Here is a 21,644-nt window from a genome sequence, read left to right as displayed (position 1 = left end):
AGGTTATATTGTTATATTATTTACAACTATGTAGGAATATGAAACACAAGCTTGTTTTTGTTGTTGATTAGGGCCACAAGCGCGAAGGACTCCAGGTTGCAGAGAGGGGTGGACGCCTGAGGCCGCCAGAAGGATGGGCAGGTCGAATGTTGTGACGCCCAGGGTGGACAGCTGGGAGCGTAGTGCAGTGCGGTGGGAGTAGAAGCGTGGGCAGCGGGGTAGGAAATGCAATAGGAAAGGGCAATAGGGATCAGCAGACAGGCGCAGACGGTGCAAGTCAGCTGCGAGTGTCGTGTGGCCCAGGCAAAGGCTCCGGAGTTGTTATTGTTGTGATGGGTGTGCGAGCCCTCAAGGTCGTCAACCTCCCCGTTGTCATGGTAACAGGCTTCCCATTTTCTTCTTCCCTCCCTCACACACAGCTGCTGCCTCCCTTCTCATGTCTTTTAATTATGTCCTCTTTTTTCTTGTAGCGTAATGGTTTTCCTTTTCTTAGCATCACTGCTGTTACTAAGAAGTTTTCTCTTTGGTGCCATTGAGCAAGATACTAAGAACTTGAGTCAGTAAACGCAGAAGTAGGATAACACTCTTGCCAGGGGTGACAGTGTGGTGGAAGTGAGGCAGGGTGTTATTGTATTCAAGCGTCAGGCGGGCGGTGTGGCGGGCAACCACCAATAATAACAATAAATCCCGCACTTTACGATTTATAAATTTTCAATTTTTTAAATCTTAAATTGCCTTATAGTGGACTGACGTAACTACGAGTTTGACGTAACTCGAGACCGACATAACCCGGGACTTTACTGTATATATATATTGGAGACTCAATACTCGAACGTCTAAATAGTCGAACTTTTCAATAGTTGAACGCAAAAGTTCGACTTAACCACTTCCTCGGCAGAAACGAGTACAGTAAGGTCCCGGGTTATGTCGGTCTCGAGTTACGTCAAACTCGTAGTTACGTCAGTCCACTATAAGGCAATTTAAGATTAAAAAAATTGAAAATTTATAAATCGTAAAGCGCGGGATTTATTGCTATTGTTGGTGGTTACCCGTCACACTGCCCGCCTCACGCTTGAATACAATAACACCCTGCCTCACTTCCACCACACCGTCGCCCCTAGCAAGAGTGTTATCCTACTTCTGCGTTTACTGACTCAAGTTCTTAGTATCTTGCTCAATGGCACCAAAGAGAAAACTCCTTAGTGACAGCAGTGATGCTATGAAAAGGAAAACCATTACGCTACAAGAAAAAGAGGACATAATTAAAGACATGAGAAGGGAGACAGCAGCTGTGTGTGTGGGAGTGAAGAAGAAAATGGGAAGCCCGTTACCATGACAACGGGGAGGTTGACGACCTTGAGGGTTTGCACACCCATCACAACAATAACAACTCCGGACACTCGCAGCTCACTTGCACCGTCTGCGCCTGTCTGCTGATCCCTATTGCCCTTTCCTATTGCATTTCCTGCCCCGCTGCCCACGCTTCTACTCCCACCGCACTGCACTACGCTCCCAGCTGTCTGCCCTGAGTGTCACAACATTCGACCTGCCCACCCTCCTGGCAGCCTCAGGGCCACCCCTCTTGGCAACCTGCAGTCCTTCGCGTTCGTAGCCCTAATCAACAACAAAAACAAACTTGTGTTTCATATTCCTACATAGTTGTAAATAATATAACAATATAACCTTTAACTTACCTGAATGACCATAAACAATGATTGGTTGAAAACTCTATAATATGCTTTGAAATGTACGGAAACTCGAGTTACGTACAAAATTGACTTACGTCGTGTTTCAGGAACGTAACTCTGACGTAAACCGAGACCTTACTGTATACTCATTTTCACTAAATGTTCCGTTTTCAGTCGTCGACGAGTATACTCGTCTAAAATTTTACCTTAAAAAACCAGCTACAGACGTATATATTCGTTTTCACTAAATGTTCTGTTTTCAGTCGTCGACGCGTATAATCGTCTAAAACTTGACCTTCAAAAACCAGCCACAGACGTATATACTCGTCGATTCTGAGCCTTTCTAAGCCATTCTACGTGTGAAACGAGTACTCTTATCAAATCGTACGCCTGGCAGAGGCGACAGAGAGGAGCGGTGGGATTTCAAGGACGCTCTTACTAGACTTGCTTCGGCAACCAGTCGTCACATGGGTGTTGTTTTCATTCATATTACCACTTATTTCTTGTATTTTCAAATAATTTACACCCCAAATGTCTAGTTCTGAAGAAGATAGCGAATATGAACCTTCCCTCAGAAGCTTGAATACTTCTGATGACACTGCCAGTTCATCAGACAATGAATGTTTCTCGACAAGTGAGGAGGAGGAGGAAGAGGAGGGAGGTGAGGGGAGAGAGCTTGGAGTTTATAGAAAGACGAGTTAACTCGTATATGTCTTCAAAGGTATCTTCAAAATAAAAAGTTAACCACAAAAATGGGGGAAAACAGTAATTACAAGCTGTTTTCATAATCAGCATGAAAAATACTATGTAAAACCAAAATAAAAGAAATTAGTCTGAAAAACTAAACTTTAACTAAAAAATTGTTGGGGAAGGGGTTAATACTCAAAAAAATACCTATTAGTCGAACGTCCATCCACGTGGCTGTAAACAAAAAAGGCCTCATCCTTCCCACTGCCCCACGTGTCCTACTGCTCCACCACATCCAGTTGATCCTTCGCTGTCGTAAGAATAACATTGTCCTGCGCTTTCATCCTTCCCGCCACCCCACGCGCCCCACTGGTCCACCGTAGCCAGTTGATCCTTTGCTGTTGTAAGAATACATTGTCCTGCGCTTTCTTTCCAGAGTTTTTTTTTTTTTCATTTAGAAGCTTACAATGGCACTGAAGAGGCTAGTTATTGGTGAGAATAAGCCTACAAGAAGGAATGTAGTGACAACCATCGAAAAGAAAAAGAAGATTATTGATAAATACGAGAAAAAAGGAAGAATAACTGATCTTGCAGCTGAGTACTGTATGGCTAGATCTACAGTAGCCACGGTACTGCAGAAGACAGAGCTCATTAAAAGAGCTGATGTGGCTATTGGTGTGAAAAGGCAATTTAAGCGACCTGCAGCAGTGGAAGAAATGGAAAAATTGTTGATTGGATAAACCAAAGGCAGACTGCTGGTAGTTCTTTGTCAGAGGACATAATTTGTGCAAAAGCTAGGCTGCTGCATTGTGGTCTTATTTCTGATACTACATCTGACTCCAATGATGATCTTAAAGCAAGTAAAGAGTGGTTTGCAAATTTCAAGAAAAGAACTGTAATTCATTCTGTTGTGATGCACGGCGAGGCCGCAAGTGCTGATAGGGTTGCCGCTGAATAATTTGTGCCTGAATTTAAGAAATTTGTGGATAAGGAGCGCTTAAGCCCACAACAGATCTTTAATTGTGATGAAACTGGCCTGTTTTAAAAAAAAAAAAACTACCAAACATGATCTATATAACATAAGAAGAGAAGTGTTTGCCAGGATACAAGCCCATGAAAGACAGGCCAACCCTGCTTCTGTGCGCTTATGCTAGCAGTGACTGCTAAATTAAACCGCTGCTTTTCCTAAACTTGGGTTTGGCAATGGCTGGAACAAATTTCCTGATTTATAGGTATCAATAGTCAAACTTTTTAATACTCGAACGGCCATTTGGAAGGAATTAAGTTCGAGTATTGAGTCTCCACTGTATATATATATATATATATATATATATATATATATATATATATATATATATATATATATATATATATATATATATATATACAGTAATACTCCGCTTAACGAACGTTCATCTAACGAATTTCTGGTTTAATGTACTAAATAAAGTTAGACGAAAAAGTCCGCATAACGTACAACCACATCCGTTTTAGCGAATTTTCTGGGCTTGAATTTGCCAGGTGAGGGACGGAACGCGGCAGCTTCACTGTGATTGGCTGGCTCCCCGCCTCTGTCTCTAGCGCTCCTGGAGCTGGATCCAAAATTCTTTAACAACGTCAGACCAACCTCCTGCCGCGAAATAAAGCAGAGATAAGATCGGCCACAGACGAAGCGGAGACTCATGGCGACTCCGCCGCTTCTTCTTCTTCTTGTGACTCTTTTAGTCTGCGTGTTGTCTTTCACCACGATATTAGATTCATGTTTCCATTCCTCTATTGCCTGCTATAATGGATATCATATCATAGTATTCATATATTCTCATGCCATGAGGATAACATCGACTCCGTGGCACTGAGTGATAGTGAATTACTAATGAAATACCACTAGTAATTCACAATCACTCAGTGCTAAACAAACCACACATACATGTGAGAACGAGGGTGGATTGGAACTTGGAAATACACGTTGTTATCTGGGAGATTTTTGTGGTGTTTATAAGGTCTGGCAAGACCAGCTGTGGTGAAAACAAGTGGTGATGTGGAGTGGCTCTTGAGCGGGAAGGACCGCATAGCGGGAGCGGTGACTATAAGTGGATCTTGGAGACTTTTCATGGGCTGTGTGGTGTTTTCTTGTTGGTGACAAGTCTTTAGGAGGTTGTGGCGTCAGCTGAGGGAGAGCACGGGTGAGGTGTGAGGTGGAGCGTGATTTTGGGGATATTTTGGTTTTGCTCATACTGTGTTGAATTAGGAGTGTAGATGGGATGTTACTACAGCATTTCTTGATGTGTGGAGTTAAAGATTAATTTTGAGAGTATTGATTGATTGCAATCCATGTGTCCAGCTGTGGCCTTGGATCTTATCTCAATTGAGATTTGTGGGGACCACTGATCTGGAGTAGTGTCGTCCCCTGGGTTAATTCTTATGAAATTAATATTTTTCTATGATTTATATGTGTACCATTGATATTTTATTTTTGTATTATTTCATGCATTACCTATATTTTCTTTATGTAATATACCTACGTTTATTTATGCCTTGCTTTTGAATTATTCCAATTATTCATGTAACTGATCATAACACCAGAGTGAAGCCTTGGGAGACTGTTGGAGATAAGCAGAGTTATAATTGTGTTGTGCAGTGAGTAGAGGCCACGGATGGCTGGGGAGGGTGAGATTTTCTCTTAATATCCAGACCCTTAAAACTCCTGAGACAGGGATAACGTAATCTCGTCTTTGGGAGCAAACCGACCGTGAGTGAAAGCCTTGACATGGGGGCCTGTTCAGGATTCTGAATAGGTTGGAGTAACAGGGTATTCAGTGTTGTAAAGTGGTGAACTGTATAGTGTTATGATATACTGAACAGTTACAAAATGGCAAGTGAACGAGTTAATGATTTCATGGAGAGTGGAGATGTTAGTTTAATTAACCAGATGAGCAAAGAGGAGTTGTGTTATGTGGCCCATGAATTACAAGTGGAGTTGAGTGCTGAGGAAATAGTGGCGATGAGAGTGGAATTAAAAACTGCTCTGAAGGAGAAAGATTGGTTCAAAAGAGTTGAGATTAGTGATGATGAAAGTATTGGTGTGGAGCACCATAGAGACTTTGAGGGTTTTGAGATGCCTCCATTCGCTGGATTAATGGAAGGCCTTTCGGGCAATGCAAAAATAGAGATGTTTAAACTGCAGATGGAAACAGAGAAAGAGAGAATAAGGGCTGAGTTGGGGTGTGGCAGAAGAACGGGTGGTGATGGAGAGAAGGAAGTAAAATATGTGCCTGAGTTCATTGAGGGGGAGGAGAATTTCTTCCTCCAGTTTGAGAAAACTGCAAAACTTAGGAAATGGGATGTTGATGATTGGGCATTGTTAGTCCAAACCAACTTTAAGGGAAAGGCCAGGAAGCTTATGTGAATTTGGATGATGAGGAAGTTGGTGATTATGAGACCATCAAGGAGGCTGTGCTTCGCTCCACCCTGTTAAGCCCCAATGTGTATAGAGAAAAATTCCGAGGTGTGAAAAAGCATTCCGGGCTCACATACTTAGAAATGGCACGAGATTGCGGACTGAAGTTTGACCGGTGGATGAAAGCCGAAAGCGTCGAGACGGTAGAGGAGATGAGGGACATGATATTGATGGAGCACTTTCTGGATCAAATATCTCCTGTTATAAAATATGAGTTAATCTCTCATGGTGTAAAAGATATTATGGAGGCTGGCCATAGGGCAGACAACTACTGTGAGGCCCACAGGATAAAAGTAGATGAGCCACAAGGATGGCGAAAATCCTATTTCAACAAGGAAAACAACAATAACCATAACCACAAATATAAACCCAACTTTCAAACAAACTTCAAACTTTATTATAAATCCAGCCCTCCAAAAGTCAACTTCTATAATAGTAACCAAACAACACCTAATTATAACCAGAGACCTGTGGCTCCTAAGTTTCTCATAAATTTCAATTGGAAATAAAGATCCAGCTTGCATTCAAATCAGGCTGTGCCCAGAGTCATGGAACAGATTAATGAAGCATCCCAGGTTACCACTATATGGCTTAGAATAGAGTGATAGAAAGCAAAACTTGTTTTTCTCAAATAACTTTTCTTCTCTCTTTTCCCTCAAAAATTGCATAGCTGCCTGTTATCATGCAAAACCCTCTTGAATGTTGCAGCCTATACTCCTTCTTTGTAGTACTTAAAAGTTTGAGAAAGTTATTACGTCAGATTCCTACCAGCTCAAAAGAATAAAAAAAAAACAGAAATAAACAATATATAAGTAAATAAATTGCAACAGTTATCAGTGTATTATTGCTCACCTTGCTTTTGGATGTATAGAGCATAGTGACTCTGCCACTGGCATCACCAATATAGAGTTCTGGGAGGCAAAATGCCCACACTAATGTGGTGACCTCTTGCCCACGGTGCTCCAAGGAAGATGTCAACAGCTGTGCAGTGGCTTGCTGCAGCTTTGAAAAGTAATGAACACATTAGTATTAATGATTGAAAGCATATATGTAGAAAGAAACCAAGTTTTTTGCACCCATTATAATTAGCAACAAAAGAAGAAAGTCTATTATTTCATGATTAATATGCATGTTTTATACAAAGTTTTTTTATATTTTTTTTATTTATACCAAATGAACTTTTCACCAGAATTTCTGGGCCTAAGGAGACATCCTATTTGAAAGCTCAACCATTAGGGAACCATTACTCCGAGTAAGGAAGCCCACCTACACTCGGACTGTGGCCAGGATTTAAGCCCATGCACTTACAGACCCCTCAGCCCCCAAAGCCTGCATGATTCCATTTCTAAAAGGCTTTCTTAGCCATACTTTTTTCTACTCTTTGCTCAGTTCTTTATGTTCAAGATTGCTTCTCTGAATTTCATCCACTTCAATTTCATTCTAATTGATTCCATCATTTTACTAAAAAAATATTCATAGTTTTACACTGTATTGGTCATATTCATTATATAAAGATATAAAAGAAAAAAACAAAACAAAACACAATAATAACAATAATGATGATTATAATAATAATACTGTAATAATAATAATAATAATAATAATAATAATAATAATAATAATAATAATAATAATAATAATACAGTAATAATAATCCCTCTATATATCAATATAACTTCAAAGCAATCCTATACAAGTGAGTGTGCACAGAAAAAGGTTATCAGTGCCCCAGTTTCTAGCACTGACCCACACCAGTAGCTAGTTTGTCTCTACAAAGAATCTAAGTAACCAATTCTGACACACATGTACAATGAGTGACATGAGCAGTGGCAGTTTCTGTGATCAGTTGCAATCCAGCAAGCATACTGAGATAGTGTACATACAAGTGTCCATACAGTGTCCATACAAAACTCAAGAGAAAAAGAATTGCAGTAAATGAAATAAACTTAAAGAGAGAAGTGTCTGAAGAATACCTTCATCTTTTCAGTAATATGATTTCAGCCTGCAGCCTATCCAAAACATTCCTATTAGCATAGAGCTTACTCCATTTATTCCACACAGGAACACCCCTGTCACAAGTTTCATACTTGCTTGGTACCTCAGATATAGTGCTAAACTCAGGGATCACAAAACTTTTGATACTGAAAACACTGACAAAATGCTTATTTGTTCTGGCCCATTAACTTCATCATTGTGGGCAATAAAAAATGGCCTCCTGGCATCGTGTCCAGGGTCGAAGGTGATGGGGGATACCTGAATCCAAGGCAGCTCTCTCTCTCTCTCTCTCTCTCTCTCTCTCTCTCTCTCTCTCTCTCTCTCTTCTAAAGAAATAAGAATGAAAATAATATGATTTTTCAAACTAGGTATGTACTCATGCAAATTTCAGAGAAAAAAATTATAGATTGCTGGTTTCTGGCCATTTTCAGAAGATGACAAACAACAAAAAATTTTCATTTTGATGGTAAACTAATCTACTGGTTCCATAAAAATATGATAAAATTATTGTCAGCAGGGCCCATCGATACCTATCCTGAGATAAGCAAATTACAGGCAACCCCTGCTTAACAAAGGGGTTACGTTCCTAAAAAAACCTTCGTTAAACGAATTTTTGTTAAGCGAACCAATTATAACAAGTTTAACCCCTGACTTGAACTTCCATTGAGAGTAAACAAAGCAAGAGTGCATCATAGTACAGTAAAAGGTTTAATGAAAGTAAAAATCAAGAAGTTAAACATTTAAGCAGTTTAATTTAAGACTAAGTCATTATCATGTACACTAATGTATGTATGTAAGTAACTTTATAATGTTGATAATCTTAAATTTATGAAGGGAGGGAGAGTGGAGTGGGACAGACACTAACTGGCAACCTGTGGAATGTAAACAAACGGTACATCATTGTACCGCATACAAAACTTATGTACCACATTTCCACAAGGCTTTCCATTTTATCCATTGCAGAGTCATGAGTTCTTTTTTTTTTTTTTTTTTTTTTTTTTACATTACAAGGGCACCGGCCAAGGGAAAACAAAGCGCTGCAAAAAAAAAATCCCGCTGGTTGCCAGGCCCTGTTAAGAAGAAAGTAGGAGAAAGAGAAAAAACAAAAAAATCTAAAAGGAGGGTCCAGTTAACGTAAGAGGTGTCTTGACACTCCTCTTTTGAAAGAGTTTAAGTCATAGGCAGGTGGAAATACAGACACAGGTAGAGAGTTCCAGAGTTTACCAGTGTAGGGAATGAAGGAGTGAAGATACTGGTTAACTCTTGCATTAGGAAGATGGACAGAATAAGGATGAGAAGAAGTAGAGAGTCTTGTGCAGCGAGGCCGCAGGAGGGGGGAAGGCATGCAGTTAGCAAGTTCAGAAGAGCAGACAGCATGAAAACAGCGGTAGAAGACAGATAAAGATGCAACATTGCGGCGGTGACTTAAAGAATCAAGACAGTCAGTTAGAGGAGAAGAGTTGATAAGACGAAAAGCTTTAGATTCCACCTTGTTTAGTAAAGCTGTGTGTGGATCCCCAGACATGAGAGCCATACTCCATACACGGGCGGATAAGGCCCCTGTACAGAGCAAGCAGCTGGGAGGGAGAGAAAAATGGACGAAGACGCCACAGGACACCTAACTTCTTGGAAGCTGATTTAGCAAGAGTAGAGATGTGAAATTTCCAGTTTAGATTTTTAGTGAAGGATAGACCGAGTGTGTTTAATGTAGAGGAGAGGGGAAGTTGAGTGTTATTGAAGAAGAGAGGATAGTTGTGTGGAAGGTTATGTCGAGTAGATAGTTGTAGAAATTGGGTTTTTGAGGCATTGAACAAAACCAGGTTTTCTCTGCCCCAATCAGAAACAAGTGAAAGATCAGAAGTTAGGCGTCCTATAGCATCTCGCCTTGAGTCATTTAATTGTTGTTGGGTTGGGCGTCTGTTGAACGCTGTTGAATAATGCAAGGTGGTATCATCAGCATAGGAGTGGATAGGGCATTGAGTCAGATTTAGGAGATCATTGATGAATAATAGAAAGAGAGTGGGTGATAGGACAGAACCCTGTGGAACACCACTGTTGATAGTTTTAGGGGAAGAACAGTGACCGTCTACTACAGCAGCAATAGAACGATCGGAAAGGAAACTGGAGATGAAGGTACAGAGAGAAGGATAGAATCCGTAGGAGGGTAGTTTAGAAATTAAAGATTTGTGCCAGACTCTATCGAAGGCTTTCGATATGTCAAGGCCGACAGCAAAGGTTTCACCGAAGTCCCTAAAGAGGATGACCAAGATTCAGTTAGGAAAGTAAGAAGATCACCAGTAGATCTGCCTTTACGGAAACCATACTGGCAATCAGAGAGAAGGTTGTGAGCTGATAGATGCCTCATTATCTTCCTATTAAGGATAGACTCAAAGGCTTTAGAAAGGCAGGAAATCAAAGCTATAGGGCGGTAGTTAGAAGGATTGGAGTGGTCACCTTTTTAGGGACAGGTTGAATGTGAGCAAACTTCCAGCAAGAAGGATAAATAGAAGTAGAGAGACACAGATGAAAGAGTTTGACCAGGCAGTGAGCGAGTTCGGAAGCACAGTTTTGAGAACAACAGGAGGGACTCCATCCGGACCGTAAGCCTTCCGAGAATCAAGGCCAGAGAGGGCCAGGAAAACGTCTTTATAAAGAATTTTAATTTTAGGGATGAAGTAGTCAGAGGGTGGAGGAGTAGGAGGAATATGCCCAGAATCATCCAAAGTTGAGTTGGTAGCAAAGGTTTGAGCGAAGAGTTCAGCTTTAGAAAAGAAGAGACAGCTGTAGAGCCATCTGGATGAAGTAAAGGAGGGAAAGACGAAGAAGTAAAGTTGTTAGAGATATTATTGGCTAGATGCCAGAAATCTCGAGAGGAGTTAGAATTGGAAAGACTTTGACATTTTCTATTGATGAAAGAGTTTTTAGTAAGTTGGAGAATAGATTTGGCATGATTACGGGCAGAAATATATAGGGCATGAGTTTCAGCAGTTGGATGGCTACGGAACCGTTTGTGAGCCGCCTCTCTATCATTGACAGCACGAGAACAAGCAGAGTTAAACCAAGGCTTTTTAGCTTTAGGGTTAGAGAAAGTATGAGGAATGTATAGCTCCATGCCAGAGATAATCACCTCTGTTATGCGCTCGGCACAAAGAGAAGGATCTCTGACATGAAAACAATAATCATCCCAAGGAAATCAGAATAGTACTGCCTTAGTTCCTCCCACTTAGCAGAGTTAAAATGCCAGAAGCACCTCCGCTTAGGCGGGTCCTGAGGCTGCACTGGAGTGATAGAACAGGTAACGGAAATTAGATTGTGGTCGGAGGAGCCCAACGGAGAGGAAAGTTTAACAGAGTAAGCAGAAGGGTTGGAGGTTAGGAAAAGATCAAGAATGTTGGGCGTGTCTCCAAGGCGGTCAGGAATACGGGTGAGAACTGCACTAGCTGCTCTAGGTCATGAAGGATAGCAAAGTTGAAGGTTTGTTCACCAGGTTGGTCAGTGAAAGAAGATGAAAGCCAAAGCTGGTGGTGAACATTGAAATCCCTAAAATGGAGATCTCAGCAAAAGGAAAGTGAGATAAGATGTGCTCCACCTTGGAAGTCAAATAGTCAAAGAATTTTACATAGTCAGAGGAATTAGGTGAGAGGTATACAGCACAGATGAATTTAGTTAGAGAGTGACATTGAAGTCTTAGCCAGATGGTAGAAAATTCTGAAGATTCAAGATTGTGGGCACGAGAGCAAGTGGTGTCGTTACGCACGTATGCGCAACATCCAGCTTTGGATTGAAAATGAGGATAGAGCAAGTAGGAGGGAACAGAAAAGGGGCTGCTGTCAGTAGTCACAGACAACTGTGTTTCGTTAGGAAGAGAAGATGAGGTTTAGTAGAGGAGAGGTGGTGTTCCACAGATTGAAAATTAGAACGAAGGCCACGAATGTTGCAGAAATTGATAGTGAAAGTATTAGATGAAGTGTCAAGACACCCAAGGTCGACAGCAGAGGGCAGTCCGACCTGGGGACATTTATGGTCCCCTCCCCAGAGGGGGACTCCGAGGCAGGGCGTGGTGAAGCCATTATTAAATTTTGATTTGAAGAGAGTGTAAAAGTGTAAGGTGTTGTAGTGTAGTGTAGGAAGTAGTAGAAGTTGTCTTTAGAGGGCAGGCTGCAGCTGCTCAATTGTATAAATGAGACCACAAAGGGAACCGGGAAGAGAGGACACGGGGAATCACTCAGTCTGCAGCACTGCCTACATCCCCGTAAGTACCTCTCCTGGAGTATTCCACCGGGCGGCAGGTGACTACTGCCTACTCCATAGGCAGGTGGTTCTTTTAACTTGCAAGGAAGATCTGGTCTCACCAGCCTTCTTAATACAGTCTGCTGACTTGAAAATGGTAGACAGTAGATGGAGTCAAGTCATGGTGGGAAGCAATGCTATTAGTTTTCTCGCCTCTCTCATGTCTGTGAATAATATCCAGCTTCACTTCGAGAGTAAGAGACTTCCTGGTATTCTCAGCAACGCTAGGCGACATTGCAGAGCGTTTTGGTGGCATGTTGAGCAAGGGAAGACGAGCTGATGCTGACACTGTTATTGTTTTGAACTACCTAGTTGTACCTAGTTGTATTTACCTAGTTGTAGTTTTACAGGGCCTGGGCTTTATGCCCGTGTGGCCCCGTCTCCATATCTACACTTATCCAATCTTACTTTAAAAGTGTGCACACTCGTTGCAGACACTACTTCTTCATCTAAACTGTTCCACGTCTCAATACATCTCTGCGGGAAACTATATCTTTTAAAATCTCTCAGGCATCTTCCTTTTCTCACCTTTTTACTATGCGATCTTGTGCTTCGGATGTCACATTCTTCTCTCAGGATCAGTTTCTCATTATCCACTTGGACCATTCTGTTGATCAATTTATAAACTTGTATCAGGTCTACTCTCTCCCTTCTTTGTTCCAGAGTTGGTAGATTCATAGCCTTTAGTCTCTCCTCATATGTCATCCCTTCAAATTCTGGAACCATTCTTGTAGCTATTCTTTGTAGCCTCTCCAATTTCCTTATGTGTTTCTTTTTATGAGGGGTCCACACTACTCCTGCATATTCCAATCTGGGTGTTATTATAGTACTTATCAATTTCTTCATCATTTCTTTGTCCATGTAGTGAAATGCTACTCCAATATTCCTCAGCAAATTATATGTTTCTCTAAAAATTCTATCAATATGGCTTACTGGTTGATTGTTTTCTTCCATCGTCACTCCTAAGTCCTTTTCCTTTTGACTTTCTCCAGTTCTACTCCATCTCCCATCTTATAGATTCCCACAGGTCGTCTTTCACTCTTTCCCATTTCCATGACATGGCTTTTGTTCACATTGAATTCCATTTCCACTTCTTACTCCATTCCCAGATCTTATTTAGGTCTTCTTGCAGTATTTCACAATCCTCCTTTTGCTTTATAACTCTGCACAGTTTCGTATCATCCATAAACAAATTTATGTAGCTGTTCACTCCTTCTGGCATGTCGTTAATATAAATGAGGAAAAGTATTGGTGCCAATACTGACCCCTGTGGCACTCCGCTTTCTACTGCTCTCCACTTGGACTTCATATCTTTAACTACCGTCCTTATTTCTCTCCCCCTCAAATAATTTTCTATCCATCTCAATGTGCTTCCTTTTAAGCCACCCTTCTCCTCTAACTTCCACAGTAATCTTGCATGTGGCACTTTGTCAAACACCTTTTTTAAATCCAAATAAATGCAGTCAACCCATCCCTCTCTCTCTTGTACTCTATCAACTATTCTAGAATAGAAACTCAATAAATTAGTTACACAAGACCGTCCTTTTCTAAAACCAAATTGGCTATTTGATATTAATTTGTTGTCTTCAAGGAACTCGATCCATTGTTTCTTTATTATTCTTTCACACATCTTGCATATTACACTAGTTAGTGATACCGGTCTGTAATTTAAAGGTTCTTCTTTCCTTCCGCTCTTATATATGGGAACCACCTCAGCTCTTTTCCATTCTACTGGTACTGTTCCATTTTCTATTGAGCATTTTATGATGTTGTATATAGGACTTGCTAGTTCTTCCCTACATTCTTTCAGTATTCTGCCTGAGACTTCATCCGGTCCCATTGCCTTCTCTTCATCCAGTTCCTTCATTAACTCTTTTATTTCAAGCTTGGTTACTTTAATCTCTTTCATATAGATTGTCTCTCTATTACTCTGTGGCCTCTCAAATTTGGATTCCTTAGTAAAGACCTCCTGGAATTTTTTATTTAATAGTTCTGCCATACTTTTGGGTCTTCCACCATCCCGTTCTCTCCTTTTAACCTTTCTATTGTTTCTTTTTGCCTAATTTTTCCATTTATGAATCTATAGAACAATTTTGGTTGCTCCTTACATTTTTCGACAATGTCTTTTTCGAAGTTCTTTTCCTCTTCCTTCCTCACCTTAACATATTCATTTCTTGCTGCTTTGAAGTTTTCCTTATTTGCTGGATTCCTATTTCTCCTCCACCTTTTCCATGCTCCATCTCTTTTCTCCTTTGCCTTGGCACACCTTGCATTAAACCAATCTTTCTTTCCTTCTTCTTTAGGTCTATATTTTGGGACATTTTCCCTGACTCCTTTTTTGTATATTTCCAAAAATAAGTTATATTTGTCTTGCATTGTCTCTGAGTTTTCCATCTCCTCCCAGTCTGTTTTTAAAATAGTTCTTGAGAGTCTCAATATCAGGCTTTCTGTAATTTAACTAAGGGAGTGAGTGGTGCGCATTTTGTCCATGAGAGGCGCTGGTGTATTCAAAGCCTGTCCTTGTGTCCACTTTCAAACTTAGAAAAAATTACCTGGATAAAATTTTGTTAAAGCGAGTTTGGTGTTCATTAAACGAGCAGATGGTAGTAAGAGGAAACCTTCATTGTAGCAAAATTTCATTGTGTGAACCTTCATTAAGCGGGGCTTGCCTGTATACACCTTTGTGATAATGATGAAAGTCAAGTAAGCCATCTTATCATATACGACCTACATTCTGAAAGAGCTCTTACAGATCTCGGAGAAAAAAAATCACATCATCTTAGCAGAATGTAGCCATGACGCAGTATACACATCCTCGGATGTGTCATTAGCAGCACTACAAGGACAGAAAATGTGTTCTCATGTTGAAGAGGTTAAGTAGCTGCCTTCCCTATCCCCACTTCACTTTACTCCCTTACCTCAAAATAAATACCTTTCAATTGATAGTTGTGTTGCGATCTCAGTTAATAATGCTTTTGTAGAGTCAAAAACATGGGAAACATACTTTATTGAAAAGGAAAAAAAAGAGAAAAGAAATTATAATAATATTAATATTTCACGCAGAGTTCAGTGTTCAGTGGCATTGCTACCTGAAATATATGAAAATAATAAACAGTGACAGATAGATCTGACTATGAAAGCAAACGACAGAAAAAGTGTTCATTGTACAAAAACATATTGTTTAATGTGTCACTGGAGGGCAAGGGGATTGATGAGTAGAGTTGCTACATGTTACCATTAGTACCTACAATGTATTGTATGCATGTACCAACAGTAATCAATGTCTGACAACTGTACTCATGTCTCATCTCATGTTCCTTACTCACCAATGTCACATGACATGATGCTTTTTCTACAGTCAACACTTTCTGTTGTTTTCTGTCATGGTTAGATCTATCTGTCATTGTTTATTTAATATACTAAAGAGTTACAAGGTTACTGCATCACCTGCTCTCCTGAAGGTCACTCAAGGAAAGTGACCCATTTAAATCTAACTGGCTGATTGACATCCTATCTGAATCTGGTAACCAAACAGGAACATAATGGCAGTTCACCTAGAGACAAGACAAGCTATGTGTGGTTTTGGTGGGTATATTGAATGGAGACATGATGTTACATTCCTCGTCCTCAGTGACCAAGTGGTCAGATTTCAGTTGGTCAGTTGAGATGCTTTCCAGAACTCCATGATGATCAATCATGAAGTACTTTGAAGATCTGTGGAACACCTTAAAATGAAGTGGAGATCTGATTGCAATCTGCTGTATAAAAATGTGTGAAGCAGTGTTCAGAGCTTTATCAATATAAACATTAGCCTGGGGTGCTGGTCGCTGAGCAAGAACATTCTCACAGATCATCCACACATGAGGTAGATTGTGACCTAATCATTGAGGAAGCCTTCAGGAATTCCCCTGGAAGGCACAATGGAGATCCACACATAAGTTTAGTTGCACAGCATGCCAAATTAGTCTTAAGAGCAGACCATGCTGAGGAGGACACTTGGCAAATGGTTGATCCAATCCCTTGGCATCAATTAGGCCATGATGGCTGCACCCAAATCTTGCTATTTTGGAGACAGGAAAGCTATATGGCCCCATTCCCCACCCCCCTCTGCACATACAGTCTAAGTCAGTTGGTCTGCTCCACACACCTGCTGTTGGATGTATCTTTCAAGGGGCTCTTTGGAACCAACCGCTGTGTGTGTGTGTGTATTTACCTAGTTGTATTTACCTAGTTGTAGTTTTACAGGGCCTGGGCTTTATGCGTGTGGCCCGTCTCCATATCTACACTTATCCAATTTTTCTTTAAAGCTATGCACACTCTTTACTGACACCACTTCCTCACTCAAACTGTTCCAAGTCTCAACACATCTTTGCGGGAAACTATGTTTTTTAACATCTCTCAGACATCTTCCCTTCCTCAATTTTTTACTATGCGATCTTGTGCTTCTAATGTCATATTCTTCTCTCAAAATCAATTTCTCATAATCCACTTGATCCATTCCGTTAATCAATTTATAAACTTGTATCATATCCTCTCTCTCTCTTCTCTGTTCCAGGGTTGGTAGATCCATAGCCTTTAGTCTCTCCTCATATGTCATCCCTTCAAATTCTGGAACCATTCTTGTAGCCATTTTTTGTAGTCTCTCCAACTTCCTTATGTTTCTTTTTAGGAGGTTCCACACAACTCCTACATATTCCAATCTCGGTCTAATTATAATACTTATCAATTTCTTCATCATTTCTTTGTCCATATACTGAAATGCTAATCAATATTCCTTAGCAAATTATATGTCTCTCTGAAAATTTTATCAATATGGCTTACTGGTTGATTGTTTTCTTCCATCATCACTCCCAAGTCCTTTTCCTTTTTTACTTTTTTTAGTTCTACTCCATTTCCCATCTTATAGATTCCCACTGGTCGTCTTTCACTCTTTCCCATTTCCATGACATGGCTTTTGTCCACATTGAATTCCATCTTCCATTTTTTACTCCATTTCCAGATCTTGTTTAAGTCTTCCTGCAGTATTTCACAATCCTCTCTTTACTTTATAACTCTGCAAAGTTTCGCATCGTCTGCAAACAGATTTATGTAGCTGTTCACTCCCTCTAGCATGTCATTTATATATATATGAAAAAAAGTACTGGTGCCAATACTGACCCCTGTAGCACTCCGCTTTCTACTGCTCTCCACTTGGACTTCATATCTTTAACTACCGTCCTTATTTCTCTCAACCTCAAATAATTTTCCATCCATCTCAATGTGCCACCCTTCTCCTCTAACTTCCACAGTAATCTTTCACGTGGCACTTTATCAAACGCCTTTTTTACATCTAAATAAATACAGTCAATCCATCCATCTTTCTCTTGTACTCTATCAACTATTCTAGACTAGAAACTCAGTAAATTAGTTACACACGACCGTCTTTTTCTAAAACCAAATTGGCTATTTGATATTAATTTGTTGTCTTCAACGAACTCGATCCATTGTTTCTTTAGCATTCTTTCACACATCTTGCATGTTACACTAGTTAGTGATACCGGTCTGTAATTTAAATGTTCTTCCTTCCTTCCGTTCTTATATATGGGAACCACTTCAGCTCTTTTCCATTCTACTGGTACTGTTCCATTTTCCATTGAGCATTTTATGATGTTGTATATAGGACTTGCTAGTTCTTCCCTACATTCTTTCAGTATTCTGCCTGAGACTTCATCTGGTCCCATTACCTTCTCTTCATCCAATTCCTTCATAACTCTTTTATTTCAACCTTGGATACTTTAACCTCTTTCATATAGACAGTCTCTTTTACCCTGTGGCCTTTCTAATTTGGATTCCTTAGTAAAGACCTCCTGGAATTTCTTATTTAACCCTTGTGCGACGGGGTAATTATAAATTAATCATTCCCATCTGCGTGTAAAATGGTAAATTTAAAAAAATCACAGGAGATAGTTTTACTCACGAAAATACGTTTCTCTTTGAAATTCTGAATACAATGATGTACTTTGCAGCTTGCTATGATCTCTGACAGCAAAGTTATTGCTTATTAAATATTCCTCCTGATAGCCAAGATGTAACCCGCTGTGGAGAAACAACCCTCAGTGCAATACCAGCGCTCGCTCACTCTCTCTCTCTCTCTATCTCTCTCTGGGTGAAGAAATTGTACTTCCAATGAGAGAGAGAGAGATGTGTCAGCTTGTTTTGACTCTAGGCCTTTCCCTACTCTCCTAATATCTCTCTCTCTCTCTCTCTCTCTCTCTCTCTCTCTCTCTCTCTCTCTCTCTCATGTTAGGAGGGTAGATTGTATGAGAATAGGGAAAGATGATTGATAAATTAGATGATCATAATGTAACAACACTGCCAGCGTGAAGCAGGGAAGGCACTTGGTCAGTGGCAAGTTGCACGCTCAACCTCTTCTTCACCACCATCTCCACCCCCTCAGACTTCTTCCTCTCATAATCCTTTACCTCCTGATCCTTCCCTACCAAATACTTCACCCCTTCATACTCCTTTACCAAATCTTTTCTTCCCTCACAATCCAAATCCTTCACCCCGTCTCAATCATTCACCACCTCACACTCCACATAATCACTGTCTTCACTTTCATCAGTCTCCAGATAATTATTGTCTTCACTTTCACTAAAATCCACATCACTCCCAAATGACATGTAAATATCACTATCCATCTCGTTGTTGTGATATCTCTCCTCATGTGGAGGGGACATTCCACCCGCAGTGTCATGGGGCTTGCCAGGTGTCTCCTCCAAGATGGAAAGATGTGAGCCTAAACCGAGATGAAATAGCAAGACTGGCAACTCAGCTCGTGGACAGTGTTGCCTGATACATACACTCACCCTCCGACTTGAGAAAAAAAACAGGAAGTTTAAGGAAGTGGAGCGAAAAATCATGATCAAATGAACGATTACCGCCGCACAAAACGTACCGATGCGATTGTTCATGAACGATCACAGCCGCACAAGGGTTAATAGTTCTGCCATACTTTTTGGGTCTTCCACCATCCCGTTCTCTCCTTTTAACCTTTCTATTGTTTCTTTTCGCCTAAGTTTTTCATTTATGAATCTGTAGAGCAATTTTGGTTGCTCCTTACATTTTTCGACAATGTCCTTTTCATAGTTCCTTTCCTTATCCTTCCTCACCTTAACATATTCATTTCTCGCTGCCTTGAAGTTTTCCATATTTACTAGATTTCTATTTCTCCTCCACCTTTTCCATGCTCCATCTCTTTTCTCCTTTGCCCAAGCACACCTTGCTTTAAACCAATCTTTCTTTCCTTCTTCCATAGGTTTATATTTTGGGACATATTTCCTGACTACTGCTTTGTATATTTCCAAAAATAAGTTATACTCCTCTCTTGAACTGTCTCTGAGTTTTCCATCTCCTCCCAGTTAACGTATTTGAAGTAGTTCTTGAGATTCTCAATATCAGCCTTTCTGTAATTCAACCCCTTCCCCAACAATTATTTAGTTAAAAACGTTTCTTTTTCAGAATATTTTTCTTATTTTGGTTCTATATAGTATTTTTCATGTTGATATGAAAACAGCTTGTAATTACTGTTTTTCCAAATTTTTGTGGTTAACTTTTTGTTTTGAAAATACCTTTGTAGACATATACGAGTTAATTCGTCTTCCTATAAACTCCAAGCTCTCCCCTCACCTCCCTCCTCCTCCTCCTCACTTGTCGAGAAACATTCATTGTCTGATGAACTGGCAGTGTCATCAGAAGTATTCAAGCTTTTGAGGGAAGGTTCATATTTGCTATCTTCCTCAGAACTAGACATTTAGGGTGTAAAATATTTGAAAAAGGTACAAAAATTAGTGCTAATGTGGTTGAAAACAACACCCATGCGACGACAATGGTTGCCGGAGCAAGTTGAGTAAGAGCGTCCTTGAAATCCCACCGCTCCTCCCTGTCGCCTCTGCCAGGCATTTGTGAGAATACTCGTTTCACACATAGAATGGCTTAGAAAGGCTCAGAATTGACAAGTATATACGTCTGTAGCTGGTTTTTGAAGGTCAAGTTTTAGACGATTATATTCGTCGACGACTGAAAACGGAACATTTAGTGAAAACTAGTATACAGTAATACTCCGCTTAATGAACATTCGTCTAACGAATTTCCGGTTTACGTACTATGTAAAGTTAGACCAAAAAGTCCGCATAACGAACAACCACATCCATTTTAGCGAATTTTCTGGGTTTGAATTTGCTGAGTGAGGGACCGAACGCGGTAGTTTCGCTGTGAATGGCTGGCTCCCCGCCTCTGTCTCTAGCGTTCCTGGAGCTGGATCCAAGATTCTTTAACTACATCAGAGCAACCTCTTGCAGCCAAATGGCATCCATGAATGCTTGGAGGGATGGTGATAAGGTTGCTATCAGGTTGCTCTGAGGTTGCTGGGAACACCACCTCTCCTCTCCAGGTGGTGTTACTGTCTTATATATGCATTTATGTTCACAAAACAACATTTCTATTAGCTTTTTACAAACCTTGCCCCCAAGAAAGGACTGTTTTGTAATGCATAAAGTGAAATCTTACATGGATTATCAAAAAATAAAGCAGAGATGAGATGAGCCACAGGCAGGCGGAGACTCGCCACTCCCTTCTTCTTCTTCTTGTGATCCTTTTGTTGCTTTACTTTCATCATGATGTTTATGTTTTCACTCCTCTATTGCCTGCTATGATGGATATCATATCTTAGTATTCATATACGCTCATGCCATGAGGATAACCTTGACTCCGTGGCACTGAGTGATAGTGAATTACTAATGAAATACCACAGTATTTCATTAGTAATTCACTATCACTCAGTGCCATGATATGATATCCATTATAGCAGGCAATAGAGGAGTGGAAACAAATATCATGGTGAAAGACAACACGCCAAGCTAAAAGGGTCACAAGAAGAAGAAGCGGCTGAGTCGCCGTGAGTCTCCCGCTTCGTCTGTGGCTGATCTCATCTCCGCTTTATTTTTTTATATTCCATGTAAGATTTCACTTTATGCATTACAAAACAATCCTTTCTTCTTTTGTAAAGCTAATAGAAATGTTGTTTTGTGAACATAAATGCGAGAATGTGAGACAATTTGTACATAGCTCCTCTAACTTCCAATGACTCATATGACATCATAAAAGTAGTTGTACACCGGTGGCCCAATATGCTGCCAAACGTATATATATACTTTTTTTAACCCACGTGGTATGTTGGGAAACAGCCCAGAATGCATCCCCCCTATTTCCATTATTTCCTAAGGGAAAATTACGTCCGCTTAACGAATTTTCGCTCTACGAACAGCTTTGACACCCCCTATCCTGTTCGTTAACCCATTTGCCCCGGAAGTGATGGCGGAGGTGGAGGGCTGTGAGGGAATATCTCGGTGAAGCCGGATGGAGGGCTGTGAGGGAAAGGCAGATATCTAAGCCGGATGGAGGGCTGTGAGGGAAAGGCATATGTGGTGAAGCCGGAATGACGGACATGATATCTCTCTCTCTCTCTCTCTCTCTCTCTCTCTCTCTGT

The 21,644-nt window shown here is 40.5% G+C and overlaps 1 protein-coding gene across 1 annotated transcript in view; it reads right to left on the bottom strand.

The window, feature by feature from the left end:
• LOC123516283 overlaps nt 1-21,644 on the bottom strand; it is an 88,814-nt gene that overhangs the window by 22,568 nt on the left and 44,602 nt on the right. The window contains exon 5 of the mRNA XM_045275545.1: nt 6,685-6,834. Within this exon, the coding sequence (XP_045131480.1) occupies nt 6,685-6,834 (150 nt within the window). The remainder of the gene's footprint in view (nt 1-6,684; nt 6,835-21,644) is intronic.

Source organism: Portunus trituberculatus, chromosome 40, assembly GCF_017591435.1.
Source record: "Portunus trituberculatus isolate SZX2019 chromosome 40, ASM1759143v1, whole genome shotgun sequence".
Taxonomy (NCBI): Eukaryota; Metazoa; Arthropoda; class Malacostraca; order Decapoda; family Portunidae; genus Portunus; species Portunus trituberculatus.
This window is presented reverse-complemented; position numbering and strand designations above follow the sequence as displayed.